At 35.0% G+C, this 20192-nt stretch overlaps 1 protein-coding gene and 1 pseudogene across 1 annotated transcript; both read left to right on the top strand.

Moving 5' to 3' along the window:
- Nucleotides 1-6367: 6367 nt before the first annotated feature.
- LOC120182900 lies at nucleotides 6368-7674 on the top strand (annotated as a pseudogene).
- Nucleotides 7675-18362: 10688 nt separating this feature from the next.
- LOC120182960 lies at nucleotides 18363-19000 on the top strand. The gene is made up of 2 exons (XM_039187775.1): nucleotides 18363-18475; nucleotides 18720-19000. Exons 1-2 carry the CDS (start codon nucleotides 18364-18366, stop codon nucleotides 18998-19000), a joined length of 393 nt encoding a protein of 130 aa, XP_039043706.1. The 5' UTR covers nucleotide 18363.
- Nucleotides 19001-20192: the final 1192 nt, after the last annotated feature.

Below are 20192 nucleotides of genomic sequence, written 5' to 3'. Positions count from 1 at the left end.
ACTTTATATTCCTTAATTTAACCATTGACAAGTCAAATTCAACTTCAAAATCTATTAACTCCTTTTATTTCAATAATTGACTTAAAAACTCTTTATATTTAATCCTCCCTAACTCATCCATTTTGAAGTTTCAACATACTTTAATCTCTAAATAATCTTTCTTAGCAACCCAAGAATCAAAACTAAGCGTAAAACTCAAGAATTAACCAACTGAAATTAAACTTACCTTTGTCATGGAGCTTACGGGAAGAGAGGAAGGAGATAACCAAGCTCCAGACTTTTATTTTCTTTCTCCCCTTTCCACGTGTTTTATAGCCTCAAGAGAAAGATAAAAATCTTTATGGTCAAATGACCATTTTACCCTTTATTTCCTTTAATAATTACTAACTAACATCCACTAAATATTCTAATTTAAATCCCTTTACTTTTAAATCTTTCAGAATCAGACTTTAAAGTTTCAAAATTTTTATTTTAGTCACTAGCCCCGATTTTGGGATATTATATGGTGTGACTTTATTACCACAAAGAAAGGTAAATGTATGACTTTTGTGTCTCAAAAAGATAAAAAGCAATGTTTCAAAGTATAAAGGAAAGATAATGTCGAAATTTGGTCTTTTGGTAATGACCATTAATTATTTCAGGTAAAGAATCAAAAATTTTATTTTTGGTTTTAGATGGTATAAGAAATGTCTAATCTTGTCATATGTCAAAAATCTATAATTTTTGAAGGATTAAAAGAATCATTAATTCATTCGATATTCGAAGAACTACAAGATTAAAATTTGTTCAATTATTCAACCTTAGAAGGACATAAGTTCAATCATTAAAAGATTAAGCAAATATGAAAGACAGAACAAAAACGAGTTCAAACAAAACAATGCTCTCAATGCAAATGGTAGATGCAATACCCCCATCTTTCTTCGATTGTCCATGCCCCTGATCCATCAAGTTATGGATCTTGCGCTTCAGTGCCTATTTCTCAGCAGAATGTCCTGAGCTTCCTATGTGATAGATGCATACGATATCAACATGGACCTCAAGAAATAGGGACTCTTTTGGCGGATCATCCTGGAAGGCTCAACCCTACGACTAGTTGAATATGCTTTCACTATACCGATTTTAGCTTTTTCCTTTAATTTGTTTGAATTATGTTTCTATTCTCAAAGTTGTCCCATGATCAGGATCAATTTCATCGAATTCTCCATGAATTAATTCTATGTTTTTATGAATGATGCATGTGAAAATGCTTAAAATTGAAATGCAAATACAAAATGCAAAGATACAAATGCAGATGCAAAAATATTGATCCCAACGATGAATATCGTAGAACAATTTTCACCAGAGATAAAAGCCTTCACAGTACAAGACAATCCACTTTGCAGACATGCCTTCGCTTTGCTGTTGAGTCTGAAGTAGATCATTGCTTAGTCTCGGATCTTCGTCCTTGAAAATGATGCCCCTCAAATGCTCTATCACCTAACTCCGTTAAGACCTCGATAATACTGAAGTTCGCGCATTGTTCATTGATTACTAGCGATGAAATGATCGTAGATGAAACTCTACTAGATTACTCCTTGGATCACTGGATCATCATTCTATTCTCGAATGTTGCATGATCTTCGAGCAAGTTTCTTTCTTGTAGTCTCTAAACTTGTTTTAGCTCTCAGTACATGTTTGTATATATGGCTGCTTGATTGAAAACTTTTACCTCTTCTTGTGAAAATTTTCTCTAGAATATCCCCTTGTGAATCAATATTTTCGCATTATGTCATAATGATGCAATGCAATACAAAAAGGATGATAAATGACATAAAAAAAAAAGAAAAGAGATTAGTTAATATGGGCAGATAATCAATTAAAAGATACTATATAACATAAATACAACATCTACCCAATTATGATATCTACCCGGGCATGCTTTTGTTAGATAGTAATCCTACCCAGACATGCTTTCTACCCATGGTAATTATTTTCAAGAAATTAATCCTAACTGCATGGTATCTAGTTCGCATGCTGTTATTCAACATAATTTATAGCAAAATGGAAAGGTTCAGAAATACTGCTCCTTTGTGTACACATATTTTGGGTACCTACTAACGGACATAGGTTTGGTATGTCTATACCTAAGGTAATCGTTCTATGGTTCACTATATGTATGGTTCACTATATGCATGGTTTGGCTCTATGAGGAAAAGGGTACTCAAATTGTCCTTGATGTTGGTGCCCCTTGGGCTGTCGAACCCTCGATCCTCATCCATTAGAGGTTCCAAACGAAACAAGTTCAATTCGAGGGGATTAATTGCCTTATACCCATACGAGGAATAAATCCCTTCGAAGGTATAAGGTATGTATCCCAGGGGTCTAAAACTCATACGAAGAACAAATTATTACGAGAGTAAAGCATTCACCCCACTTATTTGGATCGAAGCTCGGGTCTAGAGCTTTTGCTATGCGAATGCATGTGATGTGGTGAGGCAACGTACCTATCTTTGACTAAAAAACGGAAAAGAAAAAACTCGACAAAAACTGGACAGAGCTAAAGAAAAATTAAAAGTTGACAATTAAAATGAGCAATTAAAAACTTCAATAACGGATCAAGTTAACTAAAGACTCGAACTCATAATTTCCACCACAACGACAATGGGTAAGCGCTTACACTTGACGCTCTAAAAAAGTCCACAGTTGAGTCGCCAAACTGTCATAACCATTTTTAAAACAATTAAAATATTTTTTTAAAAAAAGGATTATGACTTTTATTTGAAAAATGGGTGGATTTTGAATTAATTTAAATTAAATTGAATAGAGTCGTCATCGCCCTTTGGGCTAGGTAGGTCGAATACCTAAAATCGTCTTTTAAAAGCAATTTTAAGAAAAATCATTTATTAGACAAAAAAAAATTGGTCAGCGATTACAAAGATTTAATGTAACGGGTCCGATAGTCGATTACGTGTGGGGAAGAATTAGCATCCGACAATGCCAAAAAATTAGAACTGAATCGCTTACACGTCGTGATGGTGGAAATTAGGAATTGAATATACAATTAAAATATGATCTATTTATTGAAATTTGATTAACTTACTACGAATTAATTATTTAAAAGAAAATTCTTTTACTCGATAAGAAATTTTAAATTTTGTAATACTTCGTCGGGAAAGTTATTTCAATTATTTCTTATTTGTAAAAGAATATTTCATCCTCGTTGATTTAAAAAAAGTGAATTGAATATAAAATGAATATCAACAATTTACATAAATTAAAATAAATTATTATTTAGATAAACATACATTGTATTGTACAATTATAAAATAAAAATGAATTAATTAGCAAAAAAATAAATTTATTTCAAGTTTACATTTTGTTCGAATGTCGTATCGGATCCCACTACTTCAATCAAGCAATGTTTTCTACGCCCATTCTACAAATTTGTTGTTCTTGAAATGTATGAATGAATAATCTTAACAAGCATAGATATTTTATAGGAATCAAATTATATAATACAAAAAATACGTACCCATTTACACAATTGAAATATTAATGTACAAATATGGAAACAATATTAAAATAATACACGCATACATATATACCAATAAAGGAAAATTGATTAGTTAAACAAACAAGGATTAAAACAAATAAATCACCAATAACGGGTTAAAAACAAAGAATTAAAATCATTAGTGGCTAAAAAGAAGTAATACAAAGATTAATGACTAATTCAATAAGAAACATCTCAAATGCTGACTAAATCAGAATAAATTAAAACAAGATACTTGAACAAATAAAATGTTGAAATGAAACACCTAGTGACTAAACATAATAACACAACAAAGGTTGGGGTCCTGTGAGTAAATAACCCAAGATACAGTGACATAAGTGTGAAAATGCCTAACTTAGAGGAACTATGTAGTGATTTACCCTAAAATTAATGACCAAATGGAACAAGGTAGCCTTAAGGCCTGAACAAAATTACCATTTTCATACCACTAGACTAAGGACTATAATGAATATAGTGAAAACAAGCAAACAAAATTTGATATTTTCATACAATAAAGATAATGACCAAATGAATTAAATAAGTTAAGGGTAAATAATCGAAAGTTAGTAAGAATTTGATACTATGGAGTAATGACTAAAATATAGGAATCATAATAGGAGGAACAAAATAAAAGAAATTAAAACTTCATTAATAACTCAAATAACACGTTACAAAAGAACATGGACTTAAACAGTTATTTACCCCATGCGCAAAATTACAGAACTCGTCCCCCTAAAAAAGATGTCGTTTCGTGTGTGTTATATATATATATATGAACCACGGCCAAAATAGACCTCACATCCCCATTTTTCTTCTTTTCTGTTTGGCTCAAACGAGAGAGAGAGAGAGAGCCAGAGGAAGAGCTTCAACCAAAGCTCTTTCATGCCCAGATTTCGACGAGCCACCACTGTTCCAGTCGCCGCTGATTAGTGTCGGCCGTCGCTTACCGACAACGGAATGGACAGTGATACCAAATCACTCCTCACAAAGCCCTCAGTAGAATCCAAGACCATTTTCCTGAAAGGGAGCGGTTTGGAGTAAATCTACGATTGGAGTTTGGGAACTAAACCTCTGATGACCCTTTTTCTCAGTGATGCCAACGAAGGTAAACTTTCTTCACCCTCTATCTCTATTTTTTTTGTGTTTTCTTTTTTGTTTGTTCATGAATCCCCTCAGTTTTCTCCTCATCCGAATGTATTTTTTTTTGTTTTTTCTCTCAAAATCCTCCTTTTAACCCCCAAATCGTTCTCTAGTCCCTTCCCGTAAAAATGATTTTTCCTTTTTATCTCCCCTCTTTCTTTTTCCTCTCCCCCATCCTCCCAAAATGGTTGTTGCCTCTTTGATTTATGGTTGTTGTTGATGATATCATGAAATCTAGGGCGTAGGGTATGATTTATTAATTTGGAGTTTGGATTTAGGGTGATTTTTTACTGTATGATAACTTGGTGCACTATTTGCAAGTTTTGATGACGATGGTCGGCTTAGGAGTGCTCGGTGAAGCCCAATGTGCCGGTTGGAGGAATGCGTGCATCTCACACGGCAGTGGACGGTCCAGGTCCTGTGAACGGCGGTGGCTGGATATTGTTAGGGGATTAGGGTGAAACCCTAATCTACTTAGAGTTGGGTCAGATCAGATCCTAGGCCTCTGGTCTGGATCAAGGTTTGCTGGATCCTTTGTAATTGGGTTCACTTGGTGGGTTGCTGAATGTAACTGGGCTTCTGGGTGAAGGCCTGGTTTTGTTTTGGGTTTGTAATAAACTGGGCCTACAAAATGTAATGGATGTAAAATGTAAATTAAAATATAACAATAGTAATATAATATTAATATATTAATAATATTTTTTGTAGACCCGGACATAAACTGTGTTACGTTGGAATTCAATCTACAATAATAATTTAATTTGATCATAAATTTGGAGTACTCATATTCTAACTTTACATAGCCATCCAATTAACTATATGATTTTTTTTTTAAATTCCTTCAATAATATTTGTGAACGAGCACGACTTAAAAGAGTTGTTTTATAAATATTAAGATCTTAACCAACATTAGGTGTCTAGTGGACATTAAATATCTTAAATAAGGTTAAGGATTAAGCATTCAAATCTTAACGATTACGAATAGAATAAACTAGATTAGAAAAATTGCCATTGTCTCTATATTATCTGATCTACTTGTGGTTATACAAAATAAATACTAAATAAAAATTTAAATAAAATTAAATTCTTTTCTCGAAATAATGAATAAAAAAACAAATTAAATTTGACGTACCCATCAAATTGCCTATTTATAACCATTTTTAGAATCATTCAATTCATGCATGGACCTACTTATATTTAAGTTAACAATAATAGATGGGGTAGAGTACATAACTAGAATACTCTTTCTAACTAATAATTAGTTTAAATGGTAAACAATTTGTATCATAAAATCATATGACGAGGATTGATTTAGATTAATTAAAATAAATCTGAAATTTGGAGAGATACCAGAAAAAGAATATTACTGTCTTTATAAACTTAAAATAATTCAAATCAATTTTTAACTCAAAATAACAATAAATAAATAATTAACAAATCCATCCAATGATTACCCACATACGTATGTATATTTTAAGTTTTAAAGCTAACGTGAAGTGTTAAAAAATTACCCTTTTAACACACAGTACATGAAAGTTGCACTTCGTTTTCCTGGTCTACTCATCATTTTGTTTTATCTATCTTTCATAGTTTCTTGAGCTGATGGTTCATAAAAGAAGTCTTTTTCCTTCTCAAAGTTCTCTATTTTCATTCATGAAAACCGGGTGTTTAGTGTTCTTTTCATTTACAATAGACATGAAATCAACAGAGATTGTAGTTGAAGCAGTTTTGCCTGTACTCAAACTGCTTTCCATAGCTCTAATAGGACTATTCTTTCCCACCCCAAAATCCAAATGATCCCAAAGCTACACTTAAGCTTCTAAGCAAGCTTGTTTTCTTTCTATTTGCCCATGTTTGATATTCACCCACCTCGGTCCAGTCATTACTCTCACCAAATTCATCCACTGGTGGTTCATTCCAGCGAACGTTATCATAAGTACAGCCATCGGTTCGTACTGGGGTTCATAGTAGCATTAATATGTCGACCGCCACCGAGTTTTTCGTCTCACCGTGATCAGACAGCGTTCGGAAACACCGGAAACATTTCCATTGCGGTGGTTTCATCAGTGTGCCACAATGAAGATAACCCTTTTGGTGATACATGCTATGATGGAGTGCGTTTGCAGCTTTCTCACATTGGGTTTCAGTGTTCTTTACACTATCGTTTACCACATGATGGAGCCGCCATTGGAGTACTATGAGGTTGTTGACCAGGGACTGAGATTGAAGAATTGCCTAATTCGCCTGCAGGGACGACCTCATACCCACTTCTTATACAAGCCGAATGGACCGGGATCTATGAACACAGAACCGAACACTGCAGAACACCCTTAGTTGCAACCCTGTTCAATGCATCTCGATCCGATATTTCAGATGTCGAATCGATTCGAGACGAAATTGATTAGCCAGTCATATAGGTGCATGGCTGAGCCTAACGTAGTTAGAAAGATGAATTGTTGTACAACATACGCCTTTCAATCAAATTCTAGACCGTCCATTGATTGCTACCGTACTAGCCGTTCTTATTGGCATCATTCCACAGGTAAAAGCTACTGTATTCGGTTCCGACGCTCCTCTAGACTTCATTGCAGACAGTATGGCCATTATTTCCGAGGCAATGGTACCCGCTGTTATGCTAGTGTTCGGAGGAATGTTACGGAAGGACCGGATGAGTCGAGGCTCGGGGTTCGAACGACGATGGGATCGTTGTTCTAGGCTTTGATACTTCCTTTGGGGGGGATTGGGATCATTTATGTGGCTAACGAATGGAATTGTTTAATCTCTGATAGTTCAATGTACAGATTTGTGCTTTGCTGCAATACACAACACAAGTTCCATATTGTTAGGAGGCATTGCAAGCTTGCGGGGATATGCAGTAAGGGAAGCTTCGGCTCTGCTATTTGGCAGCATGTTTTTGCTTTGCTCTATTTGTGTATATATTCATCTATTTCAAGCTGCTGGTTACTGTTCTGAGGTTGTTTCATGGACCGAATTTCTGTTAATTTTATAATCAGCAATTTATTTTTATTTGAACCAAATAACTATCTCGGGTTGCGTCCTGGTAGGGAATTTTCTTATTTGTACCAAATCAGTTTAATTGGAACTGAAATAAATAATAAAAACTATATTTATGCAAATTTAATTATTACAACTGTTATACCCTCCGCCACTATGGGGAGATTTCACTTTGAAACAATCTGTGACATGTATAGGCTCATTCTTCCACGACTCAGTAACTGATAACCTATATAGTTCGTAAACTCATGTAACAGACCTTGCTTCTAGGCACGAATTATCACGCGATTATTATATACTGAAAGTATATAATATAATTCTTGTAGGATAAAGAGATATCTTTCTTTCTTTCACTATGGATTCAATTTTCATCCTTTCTTCAATTTCAGTTTATCTATGGTTTTCGTCTAAATAAGATGAATAATTAAAATGTAATATATACTATAATGATTTTTTAATTAATCAATTTAATTTGTGATTGTGATAAAATATCTCATTAATAAGGATACTACTAATGACTAAATTTCATCACTATTATTAAGCTTTATGTGTCAAAAAGCATAGTCACAAAAAAATCATTTACGTCGCACTAATATAATAGTAATGGAGCTATAGCAACTACCCAAAATTTTGTGACTAATATTCAGTGACTAAATTTATACTTTTATAATTATTCTTAGTGTCCCTTATGTTGTGAAATAAATGAAAACGAGTAATTTCCCTAACCAGATTAGTGAGAAGCGAAATAAAAGCGGAAAAATATACCCGAAATTGATAAGTAGTTCAGCCAATTATGCCTACGTCTCGGACTGCTGAGATCTTTACTAAAGAGAGAAAATTTACAGGTGTTTACAAAACACTCACTACTCACAAGAAAGCTCTCTAGTATTGGGAGAAGAAAATGATTTGGGATGATTTGAAGCTAAATGGGCTAGGGTATTTATAGTTGAAGCTTAAGGACTAATCTTATAAATACTCTAAAATGCAGGGAAAAATGTAATTGACCTATTATTTAATTAAAAATTGGGGCACGAATTCGTGCCCTTTGTTGAAAAACAAAGCTGGTGTGGTGCCCCTTTATTTAGCCACAATTATGACTTACAATCTCCCACTTGAAGACTGATTTTAATCTTTCTTCACACTCGATCAATGCATCAACATTTCTAGTTGTATTCTAGCATGCAACTGAAGCTGAACACAACTTCAGTTTTTCGTGGTCACGTTTGTTAATGTCTGCCATATTTGAGCTCCACTAATCTTTTCAAGTTTCAAAATCCCATCTTCCAGAAGAGACCGATAAAATGATATCGTAATTGTATGTGCTTCGTCTGGAATGAAAAGACGGATTCTTTGCTAGGTGATACACTTTGACTATCGCAATACAAGACATTGTTTTCTTTCTTGCCTAACTCTTCCAAGAAACTTTAGAGCCAGACCATCCTTGCTGGCTTCCGTAAGAGCGACATATTCTGCTTCAGTTGTGGAGAGAGCAACTATCTTCTGTAGTTGAGAAACCCAACTCACTGCAGTTCCTCTAGAGTATAGATATACCCTGTAGTGCTTCTTCTTATGTCGACATTTCCGACTAAGTCAGCATCTACATAGCCTGTCAGTATCGTATCTCCACCTTTGAAACAAAGTGCTTTGTTTGTGGTACCCCTCAGATATATAGGATCCATTTGACTGCTTCCCAGTGTACCTTGCCTGGATTATTCATGTACCTGCTAACAGATCCCACTATGAGCAATATCTGGTCTAGTACAAACCATGGCATACATCAGACTTCCAATTGCTGAGGCATACGACACATTCACCATGTGTGCACATTCTTCCTCCGTCTTTGGTGACTGCTTTGGAGAGTCTAAAATGAACACCTAAAGGTGACTTACTGGTTTAGCGTCTTGCATGTTGAACCTGGAGTACTTTGTTGATGTACTCAGCCGTGATAACATCAAAGTCCCCGACTTTGTCTCTCTTGATCCTTATCCCAGAATCTGCTTTGCATGCTAGATCCTTCTAGCAAACTACTTCGATTTTTGCTTCAAGTGTAAATCTCTCGCATGTCTGAGCCTGTAACGAGCATGTATAAACGTACAATAATAAAATAATGAAGTTGTTATCGAACCTCTTGATGTAGCAACAATGATCTGCTTGGCATCTGGTAAAACCACTGCTGCTCATGAAACTATCGAACTTCTTGTACCACTGTCTAGGAGCTTGTTTTAAACCATACAAGCTCTTCTTCAACTTGCATACCAGGTTTTTCTTGCCTGCCTCTATGAGCCTTCTGGCTGCCTCATATAGATTTCTTCCTCCAAACACCATGAAGGAAATGTCTTCACATCTAATTGCTCAAAATAGATTCTCTGCAGCTACAATTTTCAACACCAGTCTAATTGTAGACAGCTTCACGACTGGAGAGAAAATTTCATTGTAGTCAATACCTTCTTTTTGCTGAAAGCCTTTGACAACCAATCTTGCTTTGTAGCATTTGCTCCCATCGTGCTCTTCTTGATCCTGTAATCCACTTGTTATGGAGAGTTTTCTTTCTGGTGGTAATTCAGCTAATTCTCAGTCTGATTTGACATAAGCGAGCCATCTCATCTTTCATGGAAGACTCCCACTTGACTGAATCCTCCACCTGCATTGCTTTATCATAGCACTCTGTTTCACCATTGTTAGTCAGCATTAAGTAGTGCAAAGAAGGTGAATACGCTAGGTTGGTTTAGGAATTTGGAGGAGTGTCTTAGTTCCGGTGTGCCTGGTTCTTTTTAAACTGCTTCAGGACTGATTTGGACATCATTTCCAGAAATCTCCTCGAACTCAGCAAATTTTTTTCAGCTTCGATATTGGAGCTACTTGATTCTATGGTTGACCTATCTTTGTACATCACATTTTCACTAAAATGACATCTCTGCTGATGATCTTTCGATTTTCAGTCTCAAAACGATAACCGAACTCATCACCACCATAACCACAAAGACATTTGTTGGACTTGGCATCAAGTTTACTTCTTTCAGCAAATTTATGTACATAAGATACAACCAAACACTCTTAAGTGTGAAAGATTTATTTCTTTCTTGCTCCAAGCTCCTCTGGTATTCCACCATCCAAGGGAACTGAGGGCCCACGGTTGATTAGGTAAGCTGCAGTGTTGATGACTTCAGCCCATAGCAATTTGGGCAATCCGGCATGTATCCTCATGCTTTTGGCACGTTCGTTCAGAGTTATGTTCATGCGCTCTGCTACGCCATTCTGCTGGTGTCATGGGAACTGTTGTCTCCATCTTGATCCCATTGTTTGCGTAAAATCTCTGAATCTACTGTTTATGTACTCTCCTCCATTGTCAGACCTCAACCGCTTGACTTTCAAACCAGTCTCATTTTCCACATGGCCTTCCATTTTCTGAAGGTATCAAATACTTCTTATTTCGTCTTCAGAAAATAAGCTACACCTTCCTCGTAGATCATCGATGAAGTGACATAATATAGTGAGCCTGCAAGAGATAGAACTAGATGGTCCCTACCATCAGTATGAACCAACTCTAACTTTTCTGCCTTGGGTGTCTTGTCAATCTTTGCAAACTGACTTTCTTTTGTTTTCCAAGATTCAATCATCACATAGTCCGACATCTACATTCTTTAGATCCGCAGCTTCCCTTTTGACAAAATCGTCTTCATCCCTTTCTCGCTCATATGGCCAAGCCTTTGGTGCCATATTTGATTTCTATCAGTATCTGCGGCTGCAATGATATTCTCTAAATTTGAGGTTACATAGAGAGTATCAGTCTTCTTACCACGAGCAATGACGAGTGCTCCTTTAGTATCTTCCATTCACATCCTGAAAAGGTTGTACTATATCTTTCTCCATCAAGTTGTCCTAAACAATCAATTTCTTTTGAGACAGGAATATGTCTCACTCCTGTCAGCTTCCAAGTGGTCTGGTTTGGCAGCTTTAGTCGGATGTCTCCTTTTCGACGATCTTAGGTTTCATCATCAGCTAGATGAACCTTCCCAAAATCACAACTGACATAGTTCTCCATGATTTCTTGGCATGGGTGGAGTGGAAAGATGCCCCTAAATCCAAGATCCATGATTAATCGACTGTTGATGCTTAAAATCATGGCATCACCTGTCTCCTCTGTCATGTTGGCATATTATGTGCGTGGTATCTTTCTTCAGTGCTCGTAATATTTTAAGTGACTATTCTTGCCACAATTATAACAGGTATAACATTTCTTTCCCGTTCTTGATTTTCCCGTTTGGATTTCGATCTGCCACGATTTAATTCTTTCTGAAGTTCTCCCTCTATACTCCGTGTGCAAGGCTGAGGAGGTTGATGCTTCACCCGATTCTCTCGTCGATTTCTTCACTCAATATCAGATCCCGAACATCGTCGAATTTTAATTTGTTGTTTCCGACGAGCTGCTGACTGCTGTAACAGTAGCATTCCAACTGTCTAGTAGGGATGATAAAAGAATAAAGCTCGAACTTCATCATCGAATTCAATTTCCACTGAACTCAACTGGGTTGTGTTGTGTTGAGTTCATTTAGGTTTGAGCCACTGATGCCCTTTTGCCATCGCAAATTGAGTAATCTCCTCATCAAGCGAACTTTGTTTGAGGCGATGACTTCTCATCATACTGGAGAGAGCCGCCATAAACCGCCGTGGTCTTTTCCTTTGCTATGTTGAAAGCAACATTGCGGGATAACGTCAGTCGGATAACTCCGAGGGCTTGTCTGTCGAGAAGAGCCCAGTCTTCATTCTTCATGCCCTCTGGTTGCTTTCCTGAGAGATGTTGATATAGATTTTTCTGGTACAAAAATCTTCATCTACATCTTCCAAAAGCCAAAGTCTGCAACATCAAACTTTTCATTTTCACTTCCTTTCGTCTGCAGCATCGCTCCCACTCGAATCGACTTTGTTTGGATTATTTCTGACAATTCTTACGAACCACCGTGAATCCAAAAGCCAAAGTCTGCAACATCGAACTTTTCAATTTTCACTTCCTTCGTCTGCAGCCATCGCTCCCACTCGAATCTGACTTTGTTTGATTATTTCTGACAATTCTTACGAACCACCGTGAATTAGAACACCTATGTCGACAAATTCGTATCGCCGAAATTTTTTTACTATTCAAGAAATTTACTATTCACGTGAATAGTAATAAATAGTAACTCACAAAAAATTGAAAAAATTCACAACCAAAAGCTCTGATTACCAGTTGTTGTGAAATAAACCGAAAACGAGTAATTTCCCTATAACCAGGACTAATCTTATGAATACCCTAAAATATGCATGACTAAAAATGTAATTGACCCTATTACAATTTTAATTAAAATTAGGACACCGAATTCGATGCCCCTTTGTTAAAAAACAAAGCTGGTGCGGTGCCCTCCCTTTATTTAGCCACAACTATTGACTTACACCTTAAAATACATTTTCTTGTAGTGAATGGTGAATAAGCATCGTTGATAAAATTTTCTCCTATTATCACAATTTAAAATGTCATAAATCATCACCTCACATTTCTATATCAATATTAATGCGCTAAGGAGAGACGAACATACATCTTACGAATCAATAATGATGAAAAAATATCAAATCTATAAATTTAAGTTTAAAGATAGCCATTGTTCTCTAAAGTATATCATTTGTACCAAGTTGCCTTCTAAAGTATTTTTCGACACTTTTTCCTCTAAAGTTTAAATCGTTATTTCGTTTGCATTAAATCATTAACTTTATCAAAAACAATAAGGGAAAATTATATATTAAGTCACTCAACTATTTTCACGGTTCTTTTTTTTATATTTTCTTTTTGAAAATAATCATTAAACTTAAGTTTTTTGTTCTATTTTGGTTACCCAATCCGATTGAAATTATTTTTTAAATATGTTATATATAAGATTTATGTCACCTATTTTTACTTGACATATAAATAACGAAATAAAAATAACATTTAAATTATTCATTTGAAATTTTAATAAAAGATATATTAAATATTAAATTAAAATATCATAATATTTTAATAAATAAAAATATAAATATTTCAGCAGCATCAACAGTCTCTTCAACAATCCTTCCTAGATTCAAGGCTCGCTTCTTCTTTTCAGTATGCCATGCCTTATTCTAGTTCAATTCCATTGCCAGCAACCTCAGCTATATTTGGTCAGCATATGCATGGGAACCACAAGGATAATATAGCTGTTGCAGAAGTAAAGGATGTAGTCAACGTTGGAGTAGATGTCCATTACTCAAGGGCCGAAATCATGTCTATGCTAGAGGTAATGTGCAGATATGGTTGTCTGATATGAGAATATTAGTATGAAGTATTCTAAATGATGAATGGCCTTCCTTCATCCCCTTGTTCGGTATAACGATTTGAAACTCGTATCTATTGAAGCTTCAAACTATGAAGTTACATGTTTTGTTTTTCAACGTGCCTACTGGAAATGTTATTTTGTAATGAAAGCTACCTTTTTGACAATTTCAGAAATTACCATGGATTAGCCAACTAAGCAGGTATGGAGCTATTCTTCTATCGTGCAATCACGTTCACGTAGCAGCAGCACTGTGGGAGTGAGGATGGATCGATTTCAGTCTGGCATGAAAGTCTTAATTTAAAAATTCATGATTTAGTCTAAGATTACATGTCTTCATTTGCGCGTGAAGGTTATCTGTTGACTATATGCATTGATAATTGGCTTAATTATCATCAAGATAACTTGGAAAGTAATTAGTTTATTACGATTAGTTAACAAAATTGTGCTTGTTTTCTATCAAGTATATAACCGGATTCAATATTTTGATGATTTTGAAAAGAAAATAGTTGGCTGACCAAAACAGAACCATAAAAATAATTGAGTGACTAAATATATAATTTACCCTTACTATTTTTGACAAAGTTAACTGTTCGGGGCACATGAGGTAATGATTTAAACTTCATTGTGAAAGCAAACAATAATCTTTGGTTTTGAAAACTGGTCAATTAATTTTACTTGCAGCGTAAATAGGTGATGGGAACGTGCTGCTGCCATGAGAATAACCATGAAAAACTAATAAAATATGTTAATCTAGCTTTTATTGCGATCAGAGAGTTTAATGTTGTTCTAGTTAAATCTTTTAAAATGTAATGAAAATTAATCAAGGTTTAATTATACAAATCATCAAGAATAAAATACAAAATGCAGAAGCGTACTTGAATAATTGATAAGTTGAAATCTTTAAGTATTTCTATGGTTGTGATCTTCCAAGAAGATAGAGTTCCTTTAAGTTTATTATTTAAGTATAAACTCTCTGACAGAGATAAAAATAAATAGATTATTTATTTCTTGAGGACCATAACCACTTTATATAGCTTATTTAAGAATCAATTATTGTATGACTTATAACTCTCTCATCATCAAATTATAAATACAACTTTAATATTATTTACATTATTTTATTTCTATGACATTTCTATTACCTTATGACTTTATAACATAATTGATCACTTAATTTATTTAATTAAATACATGTTCATAATTATAGATTTTAATCCAATGTGAAATACTTGATCCTTTATTAAGAAAAAAAAATAGCTCATATAATGTATATTAAAAACTTTTTTGAAATTAAAATCTTTGTTATAGTATATTAGTTTTCGATTACACGATAAAATTTTAAAGTCTTTAGGATTATACAAGACTTCCGCCTAATATCATGTTTTTTACATCGTCGTGTTGTCGTGTATTCTTGACAAATTTCACTAAGTATTAGGGATGGTAAACGGGTGGGTCGGGTGCGGATATTCATTCTTCCGTCTATATATCCACCTAATATTTTCAAATCCATTACCCACCCACCACCCATGATGGGTAAATTTTTTTCAAATCCACACCCGCCCACGTGGGTACATTCTCAAATTCATCCTCACACGTACTACCCAACTGGAAATGTACCCGGCTAGATCCGCCTGACAACAACCTTAAGTTATACATAAGCAACAAACATAAAACAAACACGTCGATTAAGAAACATAATAAAATAAACCAAGGATTATCTGAGTTAAGTGTTAACATAAATCTTAAAGTACGTAAAATATCATAATAAAAGGTAATTAATGCCTAGAAACATAAATGACAAACACATAATATTATTGTTCTTTGGCACGCATAAATGACAAACCCTAAAATTATATATAAATTTATAATGGTCCAAAATTTAATGAGTATTTAGTAGGCGGACAGATATGGGGCGGACGGATGCGGGGCGTGTAAGGTCTTAAACCCATCACCTGCCCACTACCCGAGATGTGTATCACTTTCTAAATCCATACCCACTTACTACCTACTAAAGTTATACCCATCCACGCCCCAATTGGAGTGTATATGATACGAAATCAACGAAATTGTACCCGTTTGCCATCCTACTAAATACTATAATAAAAGTCTTATATTTTTTAAGGAGTTTGGAGTTCGAGATTTAAGGAATTTAGGATTTTTGTTTTTTTTAACTTAAGTTTTTATAAAAATAAAATTTTTAGAAAATATAAACAAAACACGTCAGATTAGGGATGACAAAAAAAAAATCGAACCCGTCGGGGAAAATCGAAAATCGAATTAAACGGGTCGGGTTCGGGGATGATAACCAAGGACAGGGACGGGGAAAATTGAATTTTTTAAACGGGGACGGGGACGGGTTTGGTAATCCCCACCCCGATTACCCGAATACCCGCCCGATACCCGACCCGATAATATTAAAATAATTATTTTATATAAATATATAATATTAATAATTTTAATTTAAATTAAAAATATATATAAAGAATATTAGAATTTAGGAGAACACATCTTGACCTACTCGTCACTTTCCATGCGGCAGCTCTCAAGTCTTGCTTCATCGATCTTTAGGGCTGAGCAACGAAACCGAGAAAATCGAAAAACCGACACGAATCGAGTAAAATGGTTCGGTTCGGCTTTAAACGGTTCGGTTTTCGGTTCGGTTTAAAGGCTTCATTTTTTTGATTCGGTTCGGTTCGGGTTTTCCATATGGAACCCATTTGTTCCATATTGAACCGAATAGGCAATTTTTGTAAAAAAAATTATAGTTTCAAGTGATATTTTTATTGAAAAACCGATAAACCGAACCGAACCGAACTGAAAAACTCAAACCGTTAAAAAAACCGAACTGAACCGAAAAAACCGGTTTCGAGTTTTTTTTTTTTAACTATTCGGTTTCGTTTCGGTTTAAATATTGAAAACCCGTTTATTTCGGTTCGATTCAATTTTTGGTAAAAAACCGAACCGAACCGAATACACCCCTACCGATCTTCACCTTCCGTACTCCGCTGATGGTGACTTCACTTCACAGGCCGATCTTCTTTTCCCTCGACACTTCGACGGCCGATCTTCCCCTTCCCTAGTGACTTCTACAGCCGATCTTCCCCTTCCGAGTTCCGATCTTCCCTCGTGTCATCATGTGAAATTTAAACGGTAACGGGGATTTCCGCGGTGAAAAAATAACCATCTAAGGTAAACGGTTATCTAAACGGGTAATTTTCACCGCGGTTATCCCCGCAGTGAAAATTACTCGTTTAAATAATCGTTTATGCTAAACAAGGATACTCGTTTCCCCGCGGTTTTCCCCAATTACCCGATGGAGATCCCCGTTTAAATTTCCACGATTTTTTAAACGAGGACGTGTATAGGTTTTTTAAACGGGGACGGGGACCAATCCCGACCCGAAACCGTCCCGTTGCCATCCCTACATCATATAATAATTTTTTAACGGTCGTTCGGTCATAAGGACTCAAAAGTGTAAAAAACATTATACGCTTTTTTTGAGGGAAAAGTTCTACAAACAGTTAATGTTTTAATTTTATGAAATGTAGGATTTTGCCACGATGACACAACCACACTTGAACATGGAAAGCTTGAAAGTCAATTCCGGATCAAACTGTTGTCTTTTCCCCCCCTAAAATTATAATATAACTATTAATTTTAAACCATAATAATTTTTATTTATTTCCGACAATGATATAAAATGAAGAACATGCTTACGCGATTAAGTGGAACAATGATTTCCTTTACAAGCTATTAACTTTGGTTTTCTCCTCTTCACCTTACCAATCATCAAATATCTAATTAAAATACGGTTAGGTATCCTCTGACTTCCACTCTTTTTGCAGGCCTCACACCATAACAGAGGTTGCTTAGGGATTTGAGTTTGACCGGTTCAATTTTTCATAGAAAGAACCGAAACCGTATAGTTGACCTTACTTCGATTCATCCAAATGCGTAATTCCAAATTTTTATTATTTTTAAACATTACACTCCAAATCTCTTTCTGCCTATCACCAGACAAAAAATAAGTTGCTGGCCGCCTCCAAATTTTACTATTTCTTCATGTCTCTTCTGATTAAATAACTTTGAAATTGTATTTGATAAAAAATTTATGCAGAAATGAACCCTTAGTTCTTTTCATATAAAATAAGCGTTTTTCTAATACAAATTTTAGCCGCCTTTAATCTTGTTTTTTGGGACACTATGGGTTCCAATCACATTATTCCTTAAATTTGGTCCAAAAAATAAACATTTTTTTTTCTATATAAACCAAGTAGATTCTTTTCTTCTTCCCACCTCCGGATGTTATTGCATTTGAAGAAACTTAAACAATATAACCTCATCAAAAATAGCATGGTTTCTTCTTCTTCGTTGTCACCTTCATCTTTCGCCATATTTTCTCCATCTTTGAAGCATTACAATCGTCGACCATTTCAAGTTATTAGAGCCCAAAGCTGCAGAGATGGAGGTAACAATAACTTACTGGACTTCTCTTTCTTTTCTTTCCTTTTTAGTCTTAAATTTGTGTTGAAACTCAAAAGGCACAATTATGATAGACCGAGCGGAGAGCGGGGGAGTGCAGTAACTTTGAAAATTTCAAATTATATTATATTTTAATTTTTTTTCTTAGTATTTTTGTTAACATTTTGTTTTTGTCCCTAAAATTTTATAAGAATTTCATCCTCTAATATAAAATTCTATGTGATCAGGGAGATCAAGTAACGGGGTGGATGCAAATTTAAGGGTATTGAGGGAGAGAATAGAGCAGGTGAAGATGAAGGAGAAGCTGGAAAGATGTTGCAGATGGGAATATGGGTGGAATCATGGAGATGGATATAGTTACAACAAGGTGAAAAGAGATAAGGATAAGCAAGAGTTGTTTGAGCTTGTGAGTTTGGTCGGGACAACCGTTGGCTTCACATGCCTTACTGAAACTCTTTTCCTTTTTCTTGTTTCAATATTTGTTCATCTCCATCATTCATTTTATTAATTCATGCCCATATATATACAGAAATATTTGCAGAAAATAGAATTCAAGTTCTTTTATTGGTATTCTGATCATGTAAAATAGTTACAAGCATTTTGATTGATCCTTGTAACCACTTTTTATTTTTTATTTTTTTGGTATGGGGAGTGCTTGTTAGCTGGCTACTCCATATATATGATAAGTAAATTTGTTTACCTTTAATTTAATATAAAAGTTCAACTTGGCGGTACAGGTTGAATGTCAAACTTCTTTTTATTTTTCATCATTAGATTAAGAGTCATGACAACTGAGGTGGTGAGGAAGGCCTATATATACCTTTATTGGTGGATTGAGATTGGTTCCTTTAGTCCGTACTTTTTGAAAAAAGAAACTTATTTTATTACAATAACGAGGAGAGAACAACACACAAATGGCACCGGCCCAGCATGCAGTATAAACTAAAACGTGTGCATCGTAAGCATGAACCGACACTGCCTTCTCAAAACAACATAATTCAAAGAGTATAAATCCCGACTTTGAGTTTTTTAAAGAGCAAGATGGTGTTCTTGCCACCTAGTTGTTATCCGTTGTGAGTGAATCTGTGTTGCCTTATGTAATAGGGTTAAATACTTCCTCTGAAATCTGAAATACTTCGCATAAACTCTATAGTGGGAAGACAACATCTAGGTTAATATCTTAAAGGAGGCGGCTTCACTCACAGAAGAAAGGAGAAATGTCTATGAGAGACTATCTAATGACTGTTAAAACTATCTGTGATAACTTGGCTAATTGTGGTGAGCTGATCTCTGAACATGAATTCATACCAACCATCTTAAATGGCTTGCCAACTGAGTATGATGATGTGATCACTGTTATTATTGCTCGTACTTCTTCCTCTACCTTCGATCTGTCAGTACCATTTTATTAGATGTTGATGTTAGGCAGTCTTGTTACAATAGTCTTAATGCTTTTGCTAATTACTCTGCTCATCAACTGTCTGATAGGACTAGTGTGACCCCTCAGCAACAATATGAGAAAAGTACTAATGGATTTGGGACTAATAATCACTATGCTACTTGAGATAGTAGTAATAATAGGAGCAAAGGTCATTGTAGGTATATTGATTCTAGACCTCAATGCCAACATTTTGGTAGAATGAGACATTCGGTTGAGAAGTGTTATTATAGGTTTGCCATGACTTGCAAGAATGAATCCT

Source organism: Hibiscus syriacus, unplaced genomic scaffold (genome assembly GCF_006381635.1).
Source record: "Hibiscus syriacus cultivar Baekdansim isolate YM2019G1 unplaced genomic scaffold, ASM638163v2 tig00112738_pilon, whole genome shotgun sequence".
Lineage (NCBI taxonomy): Eukaryota > Viridiplantae > Streptophyta > Magnoliopsida > Malvales > Malvaceae > Hibiscus > Hibiscus syriacus.
This window is presented reverse-complemented; position numbering and strand designations above follow the sequence as displayed.

Coding starts and splice junctions, on each gene's coding strand:
- LOC120182960 (XM_039187775.1), top strand. CDS start 18,364: ATGGTTTCTTCTTCTTCGTTGTCACCTTCATCTTTCGCCATATTTTCT. Junction 18,476..18,719: donor AGCCCAAAGCTGCAGAGATG/GAGGTAACAATA, acceptor CTATGTGATCAG/GGAGATCAAGTAACGGGGTG.